Source organism: Saccopteryx leptura, chromosome 1 (genome assembly GCF_036850995.1).
Source record: "Saccopteryx leptura isolate mSacLep1 chromosome 1, mSacLep1_pri_phased_curated, whole genome shotgun sequence".
Taxonomy (NCBI): domain Eukaryota; kingdom Metazoa; phylum Chordata; class Mammalia; order Chiroptera; family Emballonuridae; genus Saccopteryx; species Saccopteryx leptura.
This window is the reverse complement of record NC_089503.1, coordinates 241,287,321-241,307,542: the sequence shown is the minus strand read 5'-3', so window position 1 is coordinate 241,307,542 and position 20,222 is coordinate 241,287,321. Positions and strand designations below refer to the sequence as shown.

Sequence of the window (20,222 nt, the reverse complement as noted above, 5' to 3'; positions counted from 1 at the left end):
TAATGGACCAGAGGGAAAAACTTGGAAGTATGACCAACAAAGATAAGAATGTCTTTTTGTATGAAAAGGTCTGTATTCTTTAGTGTCTTGTAATAATATCTTAAATATTTAGTGATCTTTATTCCCAACCATTCTGCCTAAGTTTTGAAAATCAGAGAATCAGTTTTAAATTAAACATTAATAGTAACATGACCTTTGGTTGCATTCAGTTAACTCATTAAAAAATAGTTTTGAATCACACAGACCTGAACAAAAATATTTAGTATTTGGGTTGTCAGTGAACATATTATTTACTTAACTGTCTATACTAATATAGAACTGATGTGTTATATAATGTGCCAAAGTTCATATCATGAAAAGATTGATGCACTTATTTCTTCCCTCCCTCCCTCCCTCCCTCCCTCCCTCCCTCCCTCCCTCCCTCCCTTCCTTTTTTTTGTGGGAGAGAGAGAGGCGAGGGCAGAATGACAGGGACAGATATGAGAGCCATCTACTCATCGTTGCGACACCTTAGTTGTCCACTGATTGCTTCTCATATGTGCCTTGATGCGGGGAGGTGGGGGGAAGAGCTGCAGCTGAGCCATGACCCCTTGCTCAAGCCAGTGACCTTGGGCTTCAAGCCTGTGACCATGGGGTCATGTCTATGATTTCTTTTTCTTTTTCTTTTTTTTTTTTTTTTTCATTTTCTTCTACAAAGACTGAGAGAATCAGAGAGAGGGATAGATAGGGACAGACAGACAGGAACGGAGAGAGATGAGAAGCATCAGTCATTAGTTTTTTGTTGCGACACCTTAGTTTATTGATTGCTTTCTCATATGTGCCTTGACCGTGGGCCTTCAGCAGACTGAGTAACCCTTTGCTCGAGCCAGCGACCTTGGGTCCAAGCTGGTGAGCTTTGCTCAAACCAGATGAGCCTGCACTCAAGCTGGCGACCTTGGGGTCTCGAACCTGGGTCCTCGGCATCCCAGTCCGATGCCGATGCTCTATCCACTGCGCCACTGTCTGGTCAGGCCATGTCTATGATTTCACACTTAAGCTGGTGAGCCCGTGCTCAAGCTGGTGAGCCTGTGCTCAACTGGATGAGCCCATGCTCAAGCCGGCAACCTCAGGGTTTTGAACCTGGTATTGTAGCATCTCAGGCCGACACTGGATCCACTGCGCCACCGCCTGGTCAGGCCATGTACTTATTTCAAAGGTGGTTGGTAGTATTTAAATTTGAAATGTTAATAGAAGGATTAGTCATGATTCAGATTCTTCATCTAGGTTTCATTTATTTTAAAATTTCTCTTTAATTGCTTCTCGGCCTTTTGGCTAAGATCAAGTGTAGTAAAATTTCTCTTTAGTTTGGTGAAATTATGTTTATACCCAGTGCATTTTCTTGGTTTTTAGTTTGAACTACAGCCCTGGTTGGCAAACTGTGGCTCGCGAGCCACATGCGGCTCTTTGGCCCCTTGAGTGTGGCTCTTCCACAAAACATCACATGTGGGCGCTACCTCGATAAGGAATGTACCTACTTATATAGTTTAAGTTTAAAAAACTTGGCTCTCAAGATAAATTTCAATCGTTGTACTGTTGATATTTGGCTCTGTTGACTAATGAGTTTGCTGACCACTGAACTATGGAATCACATTGAAAATTTTTTCCTAACATACTGTATAGTTAGTTATTATTATTTTAATACACTTAGAGAATAATTCATTAAAGGGGGGATATGCCAAAGCGTGATCTATGATACTGCATGTAGATTAAAAATACTGAGTGCAGCATAAATTTGAATATAATGTTACAGAACTGATTATGTGTGGCACTTTTAAATGTAAATTGGTGCCCTGGCTGGTTGGCTCAGTGGTAGAGCATTGTTCTGGCGTATGGATGGCCCAGGTTTGATTCCCAGTCAGGGAACTCAGGAGAAGTGACCATCTGCTTCTTCATTCTTCCCCCAACCCCTTCTCTCTCTCTCTCTTCCTTTTCCGCCCACGACCATGGCTTGATTGGTTTGAGTGCATTGGCCCAGGTGCAGAGAATGGCTCATGGAACTTCTGCCTCAGGTGCTAAAAATAGCTTGGTTGTGAGCATGGCCCCAGATGGTCAGAGCATTGGCACCAGACAGAGGTTGCTGGGTGGATTCCAGTTGGGGCGCATGTGGGAGTCTGTCTTTCTTATCTCCCCTCTCAACTTGGAAAAGAAGAAAAAACTAAATGTAACTTGGTAGCAATATACATAATTTAAATGCTTGACTTTTTAAAAAAGTATTTTATTTATTGATTTTACAGAGAGAGGAGGGATAGGGAGTGAGAAGTATCAACTCATATTTGCCTCACTTTAGTTCGTTGGTTGCTCATTGTAAGTACCTTGACTGGGCAAGCCCAGGCTTTTGAACCAGTGACCTTAGCGTTCTAGGTCAATGCTTTATCCACTGCACCACCACAGACCAGGCTTATATTAGATGCTTGACTTTCAAATATCCACTTAGACCCCTGACTTAGACCATATTATCTAGAACCCTGTTGCGTCGTCCCAGGAATTTATTTAAGCCTTTTAGTTGAGTTTATTGCATGTCAGTGCTTGCATATTACTGTTTTCTTTTTAATAGAAAATTCACACCTGGTCAGACATATCATGGTTGACAGCCTTTAACAAATTAAGCATGTTACCTTTGATTTTGCTTTATTAGGATTGTCAAAAAAAATAAACCCCAAAACAAAGAAGAACCTTCTACATTATATTGACATAAATCAGCGAAATCAGATGACTGAAACATTCATTTTTCTATTCTTCTAATCTAATGATACTTCAGGGCTAGTAGGAGCAATAGGCATTTGAAGAGATCAGAATCTTTAGGAGTATTGATATAACATTTGGTTATGCCAGTGGTACTTACTAGCAGTCCTTAAGTCCTGGATATGTCAAATTATATTACATAGCTGCTTATGGCTTTTTTTTTTTTTTTTAAATGAGAGGAGGAGAGATAGACTCCCACATGTACTCCATCCGGAATCTACCTAGCAACCCCCATCTGGGGCTGATGCTCGAATCAACTGAGCTATCCTCAGCGCCCAGGACTGATGCTCGAACCAGTTGAGCCACTGGCTGCAAGAGGGGAAGAGAGAGAAAAGGGGGAAAGGGAGGGAAAAAGAAGCAGAAGGTCGCTGCTCATGTGTGCTCTGACCGGGGATCGAATCCAGGGCATCCATGTGCCAGGCTGACGCTTTAATCCATGGAGCAAACCGCCCAGGGCCTACTTATGGCTTTTTAGGTTAGTAACTTGGAGTCAGTTTTAGGAGATAAATCAGGATAGAAGTAGGGATTTAGGTAGGAGGTGGCAGAAAGCCCATCTAGAAGACTTGTGATAGAGGTGTATGTAGTATCTCTTCTATGGGACTAGATTAGTTGCTTTTGAACTTGACAGGAGAGGAATTCACCTGAAGTGAAATTGTGTGTGTTTTAGGAATTGAAGTTCCATGTAAGTGATGAGGGAGTTTCTCAGGCAGTTTATCTGCCCGTTTGGGATTAAGGTGGCGTAGGAGGTGATGGCCCATTGTTTACGGGAGGCTGAAACACTCTGCGGGGCTGCAGGGTTCTGTGGAGCAGAAGTGCTTTCAGCTTTGCAGTTTTAGCCTGGGAAACTGGGGAACTGATTTTGTTTATTCTAGCTAACCTATAAATTTGGGGATGATATAAAAGTTTGTCCTGGAAACATACTGAATTTTTCATTTATTTCTTGCACATACGAAGTCTTTCACTTACATGGTCCTGGAGACCACTTCTTTTATGATGCAGGTCTCTTCCTTAGCTCTGCTCAGGTCAGGAATGACAACTGTTGGACCTTACTCCAGGCAGCAGTCTCCTGTGGTCAGACTGGTGGTCTCTGAGCTTCTTTCACGGTGTACCCTCTCAGTATAAGGAGAGTATGCAGTATATATTTGTTATGAACAGTCCTAGTGTGCTAATACAGCATTCTCATTAATAACGAAACCTGTTTCTAGAAATTAAGACTAAAAATAAACAGAAGTAGAAGCTGATCTCTTCTTCCTGCTTCTTAGCAGATTGCTGCACACTCCCCACTCTGGAGACCTCTGACTTGATTTCCATGCTGTCCAGCTTGTTCTTTCTGTAAGGGCGGAGAGGTGCTGGCTGCCAGGGTTAGAAGAGCAGTAGTAATAGCAGGTGCTTGTTAAGGAAGCTACATGAGACACTTTATTTGTTTTTATCCTGTTTGGCCTGTAACTGATCCTATAATTGAAAAAGAAAAAGGAATAAAGAAGTAACAGCCTAAGCATGAGAGCCTGCAAGATATAGGCAGTAATTTTAAACATTTCTGATAAACTCAGAGCTTTGTACTTAGTGTGTGCGTATACTTGTGTTTTCTTAGGGTGTGGAGAGAAGCACGAGACCGCATTGTGGGTTTCCCTGGCCGTTACCACGCGTGGGACATCCCTCATCAGTCCTGGCTCTACAACTCCAACTACTCCTGTGAGCTGTCCATGGTGCTGACAGGTGCTGCCTTCTTTCACAAGGTAAGAAAAAACTTGGTGTGAGAATGGCACGAACATGGAAATGTTGAGCCTATGTGGTAGTGAAATGCTGCCCTGACGTCAGCTCTTCTAGTCTTTTTATATGTTCCTTCCGCACTACAAGTAAGGCGTGTCTGTTTCTAAAGACAGGGCTTAGAGCAACTCTGGAATAAAATGTCAGAATGAGAAGGCTGCTTATACAATTGCACATAGGCCATTAGGGAAATAAGGTCCTTCTGGGCCTTACAGCTCTCTATAAAATTGAGAGGATTGTGCTAAACTGCCATCCAGTGTCAACACTGCCATTTCAGATGTGGCCTGGCCAATAAGGGGCTGCGCCTGGCACTCTGACTCAGTCTAACCACCGCTATCCCAGGTTGCACCACAAGCTGGTGTCTACTGTGGTTCTGTATGCTGTTTGAGTCCTTAGCACTTGTAACTTTCACTGTGTCTCACACACCGGTTTTCAGTGAATATCCAAAAGGCACACCCCTCCAGTAGCTACTCCTCTCCTGTTATCGCTAAACTGTTTTTGGTCTTGTTTTTTTTGGTTTTTTTGCTCCTGACTCATCTCTTTATTTCTTATCTGTTCTGTAAAGTAGCCACTGTCCACATGTGGCTGCTGAGCACTGGAAATGTGACTGGTCAGTATTGGATGTTTTGTGAGTGTAAAGTACACACCGGAGTTTGAGAACTCAGCATGAGAGAAAGAAGGCAGACCATCTCAGTAATGTCCTATATTGATTGTATGCTAAAATGCAGTTATTTTGGATTCACTGGGTGAAGTAAAATATATTACTGATTTACTGTTTCTTTTTGCTGTTAAATATGTGAGCCCTGGAAAATTTAACATGCCATATGTGACTCACATGATATTTCTGTTGACTAATGCTGCTTTGTACCTTCCCTCCCAATCCCCTCCTCGTGGCTCTGAGGGGTCCCTCTGCTGAGATAACCGGGTCATCTGCCCCCTCTACCCCCATCTTTGCCCCCCCGACCACCTCCTCGTCTCCTTGGCCTTATTGGGACCTGACCATTCTCTGAGGACAGTGTGTCTCCTTTGGCTAGTTCCTGCATTTCTCCCAGGAACAGAGATCGAGGCTGCTCATCTCCCCAGATTGGTACTGTGCAGCAGGAAAGGCACAGAGAACTATTTTCACTGCCTACCAATGATACTTCTAGACACTTCTCAACTGTCATATGACATCCCATTTGAGGCTATGGCGTCTGTCTTATTGCTGCCATCTGCCATCTCGTAGTCATTCCCTCACAGTCATCAAGAATGTTGGCACCTGGCCCATCATCCTCATTCCCACTCCATGCTGTCCGCCATTCTGGGTGACCTCATTGCCCTTATGGGAGACCCGCCCACTACACTCTCCTCCCCATAAATGTTGAAATGTCTCAGTGTTCTCGTTCAGCTGGTGCTCTTCTTACTCTGTGTTTTCCTTAGACATTCTTGTATACCTTCAAGGTCTTGTGACTTTTCTTAGCACCTATAAGCTGATGATTTTTATATTCTAGCCTGGGCCCTTCCTTGAGATCTGAACTCGTATATTTAATTGTTTTTAGAACACCTACTGTATGTCCCTCTGGTACTTCACATTAAATTTTTCCCCAAAAAGCTCATCATCTCACACCTCCCCACTTGAATTCCCTCAGATCTTTGTCCCTCATGTATTTCATATCTCAGATGGTGGCATCCTGCAAGTCATCTCAAATAGAACCTTGGGAGTAATCTTACTAGGGACATTTGAACCAGCCTAAACAGTCATTAAACTTTCAGCTTTTTTTTTTCTTTTTAAAATGTAATGTGTGAAGCTGATACGCTCATTCCATTTTTTAACCCTGCCCTCATGTTTATTTTCTAAACTTGGATGGGCCTTTGTGGGGTTGGGGATTGCAAGTAAGATTAGAGAATATTTGGCTGCAAAAACCAAACCAGGCTGGGAGTCATTTATTTTCACACTGGTCGTCTGAGAAAGAGCCACCAATTTTAGCAGTGTCTACTCATACTTTGAGGATTTGTCTTCTGAAAAGTCTACCTTCTCAAATTATCTGTGATTTCTCTTTAAAAGATATAATAGTCAGATCTCTTTACGTTCAAGTATTTACTTATTAAGTAAAGTAATAAATAATTTACTTAATAAGACATAGGTTTATTTTTCTGTTTGAAAATCTAGAGCAGAGGTTACAAACTAGCAGCCCCCAGCATTCTATAGCTTCAAGAAATGTTTATTTAGCCCCCCAGCGCTGTCTCATATACTGCCAAGTTTTAAAACCCAGAGGATTTTACAAAAATATCTGGACCTTAATGGAAATGAAGATGGTTCGTACTGGGCACTGTTTCTGCCCAGCGCTGGTGGGCGCGGCCCCACAGCCCCTGCTCCCTGTCCACGGGCCCCTGTGTGAGTTTGTCGGGGCCACGACTCTGGATGTTTCTTACACCATTTCTTTCAAGTGTCATTTATTTGTTTGTACCTTACTTGTTTGACCTTTAAAGCAATTAAGTTGGTTATTCCCTAATCTGGAATAGTTTTTTTTTTCTTCAATTGCACAGTTGACATTCAATATTATATTAGTTTCAGGTGTACAACATCATAGAGATTTATATAATTTACAAAGTGGTCACCCCCATAAGGCTAGTACCCACATGACAACATTCATAGTTGTTACAGTATTACTGACTATATTCCCTCGCTGTACTTTACATCTTCATGACTGTTTTGTAATTTCTTAATTCCTTCACCTTTGCACCCAGCCCCAGCACCTCCCCCAGTCTGGTAGACATCAAAATGTTCTCCATTTTGTTTGTTCGTTTGTTTTGTGTTTTAGAGGCCACATGTAAATGAAATCATGAGGTGTATGTCTGTCTCTATTAGACTTATTTTGCTTAGCATAATACCCTCCAGTGGAGCAATCAAGTGTTTTTACTGTAAGTGCCTATCATTAAAGAAATTTGAACTTGTACCTCACAAATATGTATATTTTCTTATGAATTATATTTATATATGTGTACTATCGTACTTATAGAAATTTTTGTAAGGTAGATATAAAGATGAAATCAAGTTTCAAAGTATTCTCACTAAATTATTAAATTGTAGTAAAAGCAATGTGATTGAATATGCCTTATTGTTTTTGAAAAGCTTGCCTCTCTGTGTTATATGGCAAGTAAGGGATCTATTTTTAAATTAAGCATATTTTTGGTACTTGGTTTTAATCACTGTCCCTGGGAGACATATGTTACTGCTGGGATTACTAAGGCATGTTACTCATCTACCAAGTTGGTAGCATTTTGCTGAAATTGACTAGAATTTCCATCTTCAGTGATGCCATTCAGTTTTTCTTAGCAAACTAATGAGAAGATATTAACATTTTAATATTTTAGAATAGGTTCTAGCTTCATTGAAACTTTTAATTTAGGAGATTTTAAAACAGATTACAGAAGGTCTTTCTATGTTTTTAAAATGTATAGATATGAAAGTTTTTGTAACTTTTCATAAATTATTTTTGGCATCAAAATGAAATAGTGAAAATACTTCTCAACCTTTGTTTTCATAATGTTTTCTCTGTTTTTCAAGACTGTTATTATTATTTCACCTTTCTGATGAAGGACATATATTTTGATGAAGATAGGTATTGTTTTTGATAGATATTTTCTCATTAGTATACTAATGACAGCCACTGACCATTTAAAGAGTCAACATATTTTAAGTATATTTTTCTAAAAGAAAAATGTATAAATAAGTATTTTATCACCAAACCAGCAAACCAGTGTGTGCTACAAGAACTTTATGATTAGTTTTTTCCACTATATAGGTTCTATATCTAAGGTAAAAAAAATACATAAATCAGTTTTATTGAGCACCTTATTCATTTATCATCACCATATTCCAGCATATCACAGTTAGCATGTGCCCTGTTTTATAGCATTTGCCCGTTTCTCTGGTGTAAAAATTCTTACCATGGCTGATTTCAAGTTACCGACATGAGTCACTGAACATAGAGTTGGGAAGAGATAGACATTTACACATCACTTTATAGTATTTTTGCCATATAAATATGCTAGACATACATAAATAACCTCAAGATAACAGTAAAATTTAGTCAAGAATAGTAAAATATAACAAATTAAGTAGTGAGCTCTAGGTTTTTATTATTTTTCAGTGTAACTTATTTAAATTGAAGTTTGTATAATTGTATTTTAATAATGGCTCTTTTTCATAACAAGCTCACAAAACTCCTAAATAGTCTCACAGAATTTCTGAAAATTTAGCCATCAGCATTCATGAGCAGGAGTGAGCCAGCCCCTGCTCCCCACGCTGTGGGCCTTGCAGGACATTTCAGAACCCAGGCTTTTACGCTGGAAAGCCATTGAGGGGTATAGAGCAGTGATTTTCAACCTTTCTCATCTCATGGCACACATAAACTAATTACTGAAATTCTACCACACACTAAAAAAATATGTGTTTTGTTGATCTGACAGAAAAACAGGTATAATTTTGATTCTCTCACACCAGTAGTCTGTTCTGCAGGTTGTTGTCATTTTATTTGACACCCTAAGGGAAAAGAGCTCAGTGCCCCTGATTAGTCAAATAGTGCATGCTTTAAAAATTCTTGCACACATTGGTTGAAAATCGCTGGTTTAGAGTAAACTGTGTTCAGTTGGACTTATGTTTTAATGTGATCACTCTGCTATGCTGAGAATGGACTGTAGGGAAGAAAATATGGCAGCAGGGACACTTTTAAGACAGTATGAGTAACTAGGCAAGAGGTGATGGTGGCTTGGTACAGGGAGGCCAGGGGCAATGGTGAGAAGTGACCAGATTGTAGATCTGCAACTGAGGCACTGAGGTGTTGGCTATTTCATGGCCCAGTGGCTTACTGAGAAGTCTGAGAAGATAACCAGGCTCTTGCCCTTATTTATCCCATATTGCCCTTATCAGAGATAGGCTGATGTTCAACTGAACCAGTGTCTTACCTAATCTGACAGACTTTATATTGTTGTAAAATCACTAAGGTACCAAGAAGGTTCAATGACATTATGATTCTCAATGGGGGGTGATAATGGCAGTTGGGAAGGGTAATCTTTCATTGCAGATCTGCCTTGCAGGATGGTGAGCATCCCTGGCCCCAGCTCCCTGAATGCCAATGACTGCTACCCCCCACCCCCCGCTTACTAAGAGCCCCTATATCCATGCATATTTTTCATGATGGCCAAAGCAGTGTGGCTTGTAATGGTGTGTGATTCTTTTTCTATCTCTGACAGTATTATGCCTACCTGTATTCTTACGTGATGCCCCAAGCCATCCGAGATATGGTAGACGAATACATCAACTGTGAGGACATTGCCATGAACTTCCTTGTCTCCCACATCACTCGGAAACCCCCCATCAAGGTGAGGGTTCCACCGCTCATGGGTCTGGGGTGCATGCATACTTCATTCACTCAGTCTGCAGTAGCACAGCTTGTAACCCTGCCTCAGTCCTCATCTGGGAAATGGGGATACTGATACTATCAACCAAACAAGGATTGTCTTCAGGTTAAAGGAGTTAATATAGGGGCTTTTCACACCTAACGCATAAAATGGATAGAACTCAGTTTGGAACTTGGTGGGGGAAAATGTTGCATCTTTAATTTTTACTCATCTTTGTGGAATTTAGCATTTTATTTTCATCATTATGAAACAGGCTACAATTCATGAGCACATTTGCAGTAACTGATTTGTCATCAGTGGAACTCACATTTTCATAGCACGTTTGCTGCCACACTTCAAAGTATCACTTGTGTTCACTGCTTTGAAATTTGGGTATTCACTTTTAGATCTTGTTACTAAATGCATTTATAAAAGAGCACATATATTACTGTATTTCACTATAACTTGTTTGCTTTGTAAGCTCATGTAGTTTATTTTATGCATGTAAAGATAATTCTGAGGTGGAGTCTACAGGCTTCACCAGAATGGCAACCCAGAGTGGAGGGAGTCCATGGTAGAAGAGTTTAAGAATTTCTGAGTTAATTTAGGTGAAGATCTAAGAATAGTGCCTGGCACATAAGTACTATGTCAGGTATTAACTTAAAAACAAAAGTGGCCTGACCTGTGGTAGTGCAGTAGATAAAGCGTCTACCTGGAAACGCTGAGGTCACCAGTTTGAAACTCTGGGCTTGCCTGGTCAAGGCACATATGGGAGTTGATGCTTCCTGCTCCTCCCCCCTTCTCTCTCTCTCTCTCTCTCTATCTCTCTCTCCTCTCTAAAATGAATAAATAAAAATTAAAAACAACAACAAAAAAAACCAAAAGTGATTCAGAATTCTAGAAATTAGAGTTTTGCTTTTGTCTTTGAGTTGTCAAACACAAGAATATACCAGTGTCACTTAGCACACAGAAAGACCAGTTCTATCGCCCTTTCTGTCACTGCAGGGTCAGAGGAGAGAAGGCTCTCCTGGTGAGGGCTGGGGTGTATAGGCCTGGTAAGGGCCTTGCAGCAATTAGTAATAGAGAGTCTGTGTGTCAATCAAATTAGTAGTGTAAGGCTGGTGGTTGCGGCCATGCGGATTCACATTGAATTCGGGCAGGTGGTAAAGGAACCATGGAGCCGGAAAACTGAGCCATACCAATTTATTGGAGGCTCGCAAAGACAGGCAAGCCAAAAGAAGAAAGGAAAAAAAAAATACAAAGGAAAACCTGCTTCTTGCAGTGGAGGGTAAGGGATCAGGAAACTGCACCTCTCAGTGGCGGGAGTGTGATATGCTCCACTGGCCCCTGAGGGGAAGCACTTATATCCTTCAAATAGTGCTGTCACTGTGCTCACGCACTAATTGTACAAAGGGCTTGCAGCCAGTAAACCTGCGAGCAAGCCTAATGTGGCTGTTTTCTGCACAAGTATTATTTATGACTGTGCTGCTAGTATTTATGCCGTAGAATCACACGTGATGTCCTTAGAATCACACTAATTAAGGTCTTATTTTTATTATTTAAAAGGGAAATTATTTAATATTATATACAGTGTTACCTTTATGGACATCATTAGTGCAATGAGTATGTAATAATTGGGTACATATTTCATTCTTAACAGTTTGAAGGTGAGTTCTAGAGTAAGTAACAAGCAGCCTGTACTAATAACGATAATCAAATCATATCTATGGTGGGAAGCACTCTGGTAACCAGAGGACCTTGGGTCCATGCAACAAAGGGTAACAAAGGGAGATAAGAAAGCATTGGAGGCCTTCTGCATTCATTTCTACCTAGCAAACCTTTTTCCAAGTATGCCTCGGGGTTAAAACTTAATTCCTGGTCACCCAAAGTTTCCTCTATCCCTGAGCCTTCTGCTAAAGCCTCACAAAAGAATAATTAGCAAAATAATGCACCCAATTGTGTGGGTTTTTTTAAACTGTAAATGATAATAGTATAATTGTTTTAATGAAAATAGTGTGTTTGCCAGGTACAGTGGCGATCTGATATAAAACAATGAAAAGCATACTTCTTTGCAAATGTTAAGGCTGGGAGGCAAGGTCTTAGAAAGAAATTAACGATTGGTGAAATTTTCTGTTATTTGTTTATCCTTTCTTATGTAGCCAGGAACTGGACTTCAGCCAAGGTGTATGCTTCTGTTTATACCTCCCTAGTAGAGCAGAGATGTCCATGAAAATTTCAAGTCTCTGAGTGATTAGGTACCTAATAATAACAGTCACCTGAATTTCTACAGACATGATGCATTTTTCACCTTCACAGAAGTGTATTTGTCTCCTATATTATTCGGCCGGTGTTTCATTAGCTAAACCCATCTCTTCAGTGTAGAGAGTGAGACAGAGGTAACTGCACATGGTACATGCTTCTTAACAAGTGAAAAATAAGTATTCTCTGTGAATTGTCTCAGTCTTACGGGAATATAAGAGGAGTGCAAGATTAGTATGACCTTATAAAATCAAAGGCTCAATAAATTAAGACGTCAAATTCTGAGATAATGTGTTCAAATTCCTAGACTATTTATGTACTTTATAGTGTAGAACTGGTTTGAACTAAATATATTTTTATTAACTTACCCAATTTTAATAATATCAGGTATATATGCTATTTTGTGTTATAAAATAGTAAATTTTTTAAATTTATTGACTTTAGAGAGAGGAAGGGAGAGGGAGAAAAAGACATCAATTTGTTGTTCTACTTAAATTAATGCATTCATTGGTTGATTCCTGTATGTGCCTTGACCAGGGGTTGAACCCACAACCTTAGAGTATCAGGGTGATGCTCTAACCAACTGAACTACCTGGCCAGGACAATATTTTTTTTTGCTTTAAATGCTTCAACATTTCACTGTTGAACTGTTCTCTCTTGTTAAAATGGAAAAGTTGATTGGTTTTTATGATTAACAGTATTCTTTCAATAATGTTAATATCCTAACAATAGTGACTAAAGAACAGGGAGTGAATTTTATATTGTTGCTTTGAATAATATTATCCTTTCAAGTAGGAATAAAGATCTGGAATGTAAATAGGCTGTATTCAGAATAAGGACTTGGAGGGGTGTGATTGATGTTTAAGGGTACAAACTTTAGTAGTAAATAAGCCACAGAACTCTAGTACACAGTATAATGAATACAGACAATAATATTGTAATATCGCTGCATTGGCAATCATATCACAAGCCAAGGATCGCTGGCAACACCAGAACTAAGGAGAGGCATGGAACAAATTGTTCCCTTCGCCTTCAGAGAGCAGGTGCACCTACTGACACCTGGGTTTCAGACTTGTAGTCTGCAGAACTGGGAGAGAATAAATGTTTAAGTCACCAAGTTTGTGGTAATTTGTTACAGCAGGCCTCTAGTGGTATTCACATTATTGGGGGTTTTGTTTTTTTTTTTTGTATTTTTCTGAAGTTGGAAACGGGGAGGCAGTCAGACAGACTCCCGCATGCGTCCGACCGGGATCCACCCAGCATGCCCACCAGGGGGCGATGCTCTGCCCATCTGGGGTGTTGCTCTGTTGCAACCAGAGCTGTTCTAGCGCCTGAGGCAGAGGCCACAGAGCCATCCTCAGCGCCCGGGCCAACCTTGCTCCAGTGGAGCCTTGGCTGCGGGAGGGGAAGAGAGAGACAGGGAGGAAGGAGAGAGGGAGGGGTGGAGAAGCAGATGGGCGCTTCTCCTGTGTGCCCTGGCCGAGAATTGAACCCGGGACTCCTGCACGCCAGGCCGACGCTCTACCACTGAGCCAACCGGCCAGGGCCTGGTTGGTTGTTTTTTTAACTTTTATCACCTACGTATCCATCCTTAAACACTGTGGCTTACTTTTAAAATAAACTTTATGTATTAAAATAGATTTAGATTTACAGAAAGGTTGTGAGAAGAGTACAGATAGTACAGAATCCCCATGTACCTACGGCAGTTTCCGGTTAGGAGCAGCTTCTGTCAGTATGGGACATTGGTCCCGATTAATGAACCAGTGTTGACACACTGTATTACTAAAGGCCCCCCTATATTTGTATTTCCTTAGTTTTTGCTTAGTTTTCTTTTTAAACTAGAGTGATCATATAGCAGAGTAATATAAAAATACAACACAGAGCAGTATGTGAGCAAACTGTGCCCTAAACTCTTAGTTCTACATTCTTGGACCACATTTGATGATTCCCTGGGGCAGAGGGGCCCTCAGGAGCACGAGGAGCCGGCTGCAGACCTGTCCCACGCCAGGGCACAGGCAGCACATGAAGGGAGGCAGACAGGCTATACCTGCTGCCCCCATGAAGCCCTGGAGAGAAGCTCTGGACCTGGCAGGACCGCTGGACCACGGGGAGTCTGCGGCCAGACACGTAGAACCCCAGACTGATCTGTTCCCTACATCTCCCTATTCACATCTCCACTAACTGGAGAGGTTAGAGGAGCAACATGGGAGCTTGCTTGGTTGTCGGCCAGCAGGGATAAATACGAAACAAGTTCCACAGGTGAGCTTGGACAGAACTGGTCATCACAGGTGAAAGATTCCAAAGCCCCAATTAGCACCAGTGCAGAAGGTGGGAGGAGGAGATGTGTGTGTTCTGCTGTGGTCACAGTGGCAAGTACTGTTCTGCTGTCCTGGTCCGACTGGTACAGTTCCTACCAGCTTTCTGGGTCTGCCCTCTGGTGGCTCTGAGCTCTCACTTCTAAACCCAAACTTCCCAGCCTCAGACACACACAAAGCGGGACAGCCAGAGCCAGAGAGCTCTGTGACAGGGTGAGCAGGCAGTCCTCCTGAGGACATGAGTTCTTCCACATCGGGACCCAGGCAGGGCAGGGAGCCTTCGGGCTCCCAGGAGCAGAAGGCACTGAGCTGAGAGCAGCGAGGATTTCAACGGGGAGAGGAGGACAGGAAGTCAGTGTTTTTTTTTCTGTTCCAAGATCGCTTTTGCCTGTTTTGAATTTTATGTAAATGGAATCATGCAATGTCACTACTCCATGCCTCTTGGAGTAGTGCTTTCTATATTTTAAAGGTTTTTGTCAATATTTTCCATTTTGAGTAATAATTTTAGTTTACCTTTCATCACTAACATTCTCTTTATACACATCCATTGAGTGTCTGATTGAACTCAGTATACTTTTCTATTGTTCTATTTGGTTCTTTTTCATATCCGCTATCACTTTTTTTTTTTTTTTCCATTTTTCCGAAGCTGGAAATGGGGAGGCAGTCAGACAGACTCCCGCATGCGCCCGACCGGGATCCACCCAGCACGCCCACCAGGGGCGATGTTCTGCCCCTCGGGGCGTCGCTCTGTTGCATCCAGAGCCATTCTAGCGCCTGAGGCAGAGGCCACAGAGCCATCCCCAGCGCCCGGGCCATCTTTGCTCCAATGGAGCCTCGGCTGCGGGAGGGGAAGAGAGAGACAGGGAGGAAGGAGAGGGGGAGGGGTGGAGAAGCAGATGGGCGCTTCTCCTGTGTGCCCCAGTTGGGAATTGAACCCAGGACTTCTGCACGCCAGGCCGACGCTCTACTGCTGAGCCAACCGGCCAGGGCCCTGCTATCACTTTTTTGATAGTCCCTTGTTTCTTCCATTAAACTGAGAAATCTTAAAATTGCATTGTAATGTTATACACATCGATGGTTACAGTCACTTTCTGGTACTCCTGCTATTTTGTCACATTTTGGGGTCTGATTCTGCTGATTTCTCACGTGGCTCATTCCCTTTTCTGTGACTTTTGATTGTGAACTCATCTTTTCTTGGATATTATTTACAGTGTTGCTTTGAGGTCTGAACTTACACCTGAGAGGATTTGCAGTTGTTTCTTCCATATTTCTGAGGTCATTACCTACTTGAGATCTATGCTAAATTAGCATGGGGTGGGGAGCTTTTCAGGACACACAACAACACACACGCTAGCCTTGATGTTGAGAGCCAGCTGTGGTTATCAGTTCTCAGAGGAGCTGTTTCCTTCTGCACTTAGAGCCGAGGCTGCAAAGGAAACATTTCCTTCCCAGCTCCTTGGAAGGGCTGCCTCCATCTGGTGCAGTGTGCGGGTACATGGGGTCCCAGTATTTCAAAAGTCTCCAATCTGATTTCATGGTCCTGCCTCCCACACCTGACAGAGACCCACACTCCTGGCTCTCTCACTGTCTCAGGCTTTCCATTATTTTGGCCTCTAGGATTGTAGTTTTTATTACAAGAGATGGTTTATATATTTTATCTTGTTTTTTTTTCAGGTATTCTGTGCTGAGGGGGCAGTTTTATGTTATTTGGTCTACCACATTGTTGATAGTGAAGCTGTTTATTATTCATACTTTTCTAATTGCTTGAAATTTCATAATATTAAACTGTAATGTGACCACTTTCCATGTCTTTAAATGTAATTTTCTTAGACATTTTTTAATGAATGTGTAGTATTTTACAATTATTTAACTAGTTCCCTTTTGATGGGTAGTTTTCTAGTATTTTGCTATGAAAAACATTGATGAAACAAGCAACTTTATACCTACATTTTGCTGTGCAACCAAGATGAAGCCCAGAAGGAGAGTTACTGAGACAGTGACCTAAACATTTCAAGGCTTCTGCTGTCTGTTAAGGATAGGCTGTTTGGAAAGGGCCCTTTGCTGATGGCGTAGACACATCCCCAGCAGATAGACAGGTGGGCAGGCCGGCCGGCCCTGGCCCGACTCGCTCTGTGAGCGCTGTGCGGGACCACAGCTGTGGCCGGCTAAGGGCTGCACCTTCCCGGTCAGAAGCCTCGGGTTGGGTAAGCTGCAGGGCGTCCGCCAGTGCCAGCACCTGTGGTTCTAACTGTGCTCCTTCTTCCCTGTCCCCAGGTGACCTCACGGTGGACTTTCCGATGCCCAGGATGCCCTCAGGCGCTGTCACATGATGATTCCCACTTTCATGAGCGGCACAAATGTATCAACTTTTTTGTCAAGGTGTATGGCTACATGCCCCTACTGTATACTCAGTTCAGGGTGGACTCTGTGCTCTTCAAGACCCGCCTGCCCCACGACAAGACCAAGTGTTTCAAGTTCATCTAGGGGCACGGCACGTTCGGAGAGAGATGAGCAGGCTGAGGGTGGTTCCTAAGGTTCTGAGACATTGAAGGACCCAGGGACATCCCCTGGGTGGTTGCCCAGACCCTCTGCTGGAAGAAGTGCAGGAGGAGTGGACAGGAAATAGTTACCTTTCTCTTGAAGTTGGTCACACTGGGCCTGGAACCCTGGCCAGAGGGCACTGGGGTTTCCTACATAGGGCACTGACTGATAGCTTACACTGAGGACATGGGGACTCTGGAGAGTCACTCACACAGTTCATAAGCCCAGGACAGCTGGTTTGTGGTTTTTAAATTCAGTAACATCTATTATTATTATTTAAAAAGTTTCAGATTTGCTATTCAAGGCTTATTTATATATGTGTGAGTATATATATATACATACATATATATGTGAGTATATATATGCACGCACACACACATATACATACATATATATATATATTTGGGGGGAATTTGCAATTTCTGCTTGTCTCACAAAGTGAGGGACCCACCAAGGCTCCTGATAGTCTTTTGGTGGAGATGGATCCTGGCCTTATGGTGTCTGGCTCATCCTTAAAGGTCATCTCCATTGTCCCCAGGGGCACCTTTGTGCAGATACAACAGGGTGGGGCTGGCCCTCTTATGGGGCCTGAACGAGCTAAGGCCTGTCAGTCTGTTTCTTCTGCTACCAACCAGCGATCTGGAACTCACGTCTCCTCTCATGGGAGTTCTTGGGGAGGACCTGCATCTTTGGGAACACCTGAAGTTCTTTGCTGGGTGTGGTGGTGGTTGAGGAGTCACTATTAGGTCATGTTGCCCTAGGGCTTGTCCCTGTTCTCCTGGTCTTTTCCTTGTTGGAACCAGAAGGGGCACATGGAGACCCAAAGGCAGCACTCCCAAATGGCTCCTTTGTCCAGCCCCCCTTTAAAAACATGTGCTTTGGCTTCAGGCTTTCCTGAAGGCTATCTCCTGTACAAGAGAACAGAAAACTGGCAGGCTGTACTTCCAGGAGTGGTCGGACGTGGTTTGCAGGTTGGCTTTCTCTCTCGATGCAGAACAATGAGCGACCCTTGCAGCTCCCCACCCGGCTGGCCGGCAATCCTTACACAAGGCTCCTGCCTTGGCATTAATACCTTGGTGAAATTCACCTTCCCCTCTTCCTCTGTCTGGACCTACATCACATGATACCTATAATTTTTGGATCCTAATGCCTGGTTGGTTCCAGGACCCCTGAGGTTTGTGGTATGTGCCAGAACAGTGGGAGAGGATCCCTTACGTTCAGCTCAGATCCAGCCTGACATTTCACAGGCATATCCCCCCACCCCCCATATTACCACTTTCTTCTGGGACTTATGTTTTATTCCCTGGGCTGAAATGGAAATAAACTAGTTTTTCATTTGGTGGTGGTGGCAAGTAGGAGAACTGAAGAGGGTGTTAGTGGCGGGGCAGGGAGTTAGCCCATGACTGCTGCCGTTTTCTGGACCCCATGTTCTTCCAGTGCAAGTGAGCGTAGCTGGTGTTCTGCAGCTGAACAAGCGCTCAGGTCTGTCCTGGTCATGCACATGCCTTAAACCAGTTTCGTCTTCCCCAGACCTTGACATCAGTGCTTCTGTTTCTTGGGGGCACATTCCCCTGTGACCTGCCTGTCGGTAGGTTCTCATCAAGTGTCTGATTTGAAGCCAGGCTCTGTTCTGTAGATACCGCCCCACTAGGGCTAGCTTGCCCAAGGGGTCTCTCTGTGGGCACACAGGACCAGGGCCGCTCCCAGGGCCTGTGTTGTCCTCCAGGAGCTCACTGGTACCACATAGCTGTCCTGTGGAGGCAGCTGCTGAGGACAATGAGTTACGCTTCTCAGCAACCCAGCCAAGGGGTCCAGACCCCGTACTCTTAACTCTCTAACACCCTTTCCTTGACTTCTGACTTGATTCCTTTTAGCAGTAGCCTTCTTCCCTCTGGGAAGCCAAAGAGTGTGGTGTTTTGAGCTATGTATGTGGCTGCTATTTTTATCTTGTTTATTTTAATGTGAGGAACTTATAAACTGCCCGTCAGTGGGACCTGGTGAGAAAGGACCCTTTTAGCTGAGCTGGATTGTCAGGTCCCTGAATGCTGTTGTTGGGCCCAGGAGTAGCTGATGGTCTGAGATTGTGGAGGATGTCAGAGTGTGCTGCAGGGATGGCTGTGACGTCAGAGATCCAAACAAGGGTAGCACTGTTTGGATCTGAATGGACCCTGACATGAAAGACCCCAAACAGCAGGCTCTGGTGGGCACTTTAAGAAAACAGCTGTGTTCCCTCTTCAGTAGCAGAAACAGGGCAGTCAGGTTTCAGGTGGCTTGGTTAGTGCTCCTGGGGAGCCGCTAGGGAGAGGTCCAGCTCCGTGCTGAGAGTGCCTCTGGTGCCGAGCAGTCAGCTTGGGAAACCGATATCGCTGTCATCGCCTGACTCACCTGGAACAGGAGAACCGCTCTGAAGAGCCACATGGGTGTCCTCAGCTATCTGAAGGTAATGCCCGGTTGCCTCGTCTTTGCTCCCAGGCCCAGGTCATCCTTGCTCTCCGGCTGGTCTGTGCACTTTCCCGGGAGGGGCGTCCCCCTACGCGTGCTCGTGGGGCTCTGCTCTGGACGTGTGCCCCTTGGGCAGCGGTTCCTTCGGTGCAGCTGCGCCTGCGCAGGACCCTGCCCGCAGGAAGGGGGTCCTCGCTGTGGCCGTGGCTCGGGAGCTCCTGGTCTGAAGTGGTATTTTGAAGGGGAAGCTCTTTGCTCTCCATACCGTGTCCATCCACCCTGTCCTTTTCCAGTCATGAGCACAATGGTCTGACATTGGATTTTTGTAAAAAAAATAAAATACGTGGAGACTAACTCGAACAGATTGGAGGTCTTTTGTGCCTTTCCTCTGCAAGGACAGAAGAGTGACCTGAGAAAAGGCACCTGTCCGACTCCGGGGGGGGGGGGGGGGCTCCGAGCGCGGGGCAGGCCTGTGTGAGGCCAGAGTGGCCTGTGCGCCGAGCCTTGGGGTGCTGGGGACACGCAGCCATGCGTCCATTCCTGTGTTAGTCATCTGATTCCGTCTAGAACTGAGGTGTCGTTTAACTGGCTCGAGTGTGATGTGGGATGGCGTGGGGCGTATACGCCACCTTTGTCTTTTCACCGTCATTTACAGAGGGCTGTGCTCCTGGCAGAGAGGCTGGCCCAGGTGGCCGGGGGCTGGCCTGGAGCTGGCTGTTGAGATACAAGGTGTCA

The 20,222-nt window shown here is 43.7% G+C and overlaps 1 protein-coding gene and 1 pseudogene across 5 annotated transcripts in view; both read left to right on the top strand.

Annotated features, from left to right (window-relative positions):
- The window catches only part of EXTL3 (exostosin like glycosyltransferase 3), a 498,145-nt gene extending 478,293 nt beyond the window's left edge, over positions 1–19,852 (top strand). For 4 of the 5 annotated variants that reach the window (XM_066388406.1, XM_066388388.1, XM_066388377.1 and 1 more), the window contains exons 4-6: positions 4,373–4,517; positions 9,784–9,912; positions 16,779–19,852. In XM_066388406.1, coding sequence (XP_066244503.1) covers positions 4,373–4,517; positions 9,784–9,912; positions 16,779–16,988 — 484 coding nt within the window. In that variant the 3' untranslated portion in view covers positions 16,989–19,852. The remainder of the gene's footprint in view (positions 1–4,372; positions 4,518–9,783; positions 9,913–16,778) is intronic. The other variant, XM_066388416.1, reaches the window with a different exon arrangement.
- On the top strand, positions 1,292–1,465 carry LOC136390082 (U2 spliceosomal RNA; annotated as a pseudogene).
- Positions 19,853–20,222: the final 370 nt, after the last annotated feature.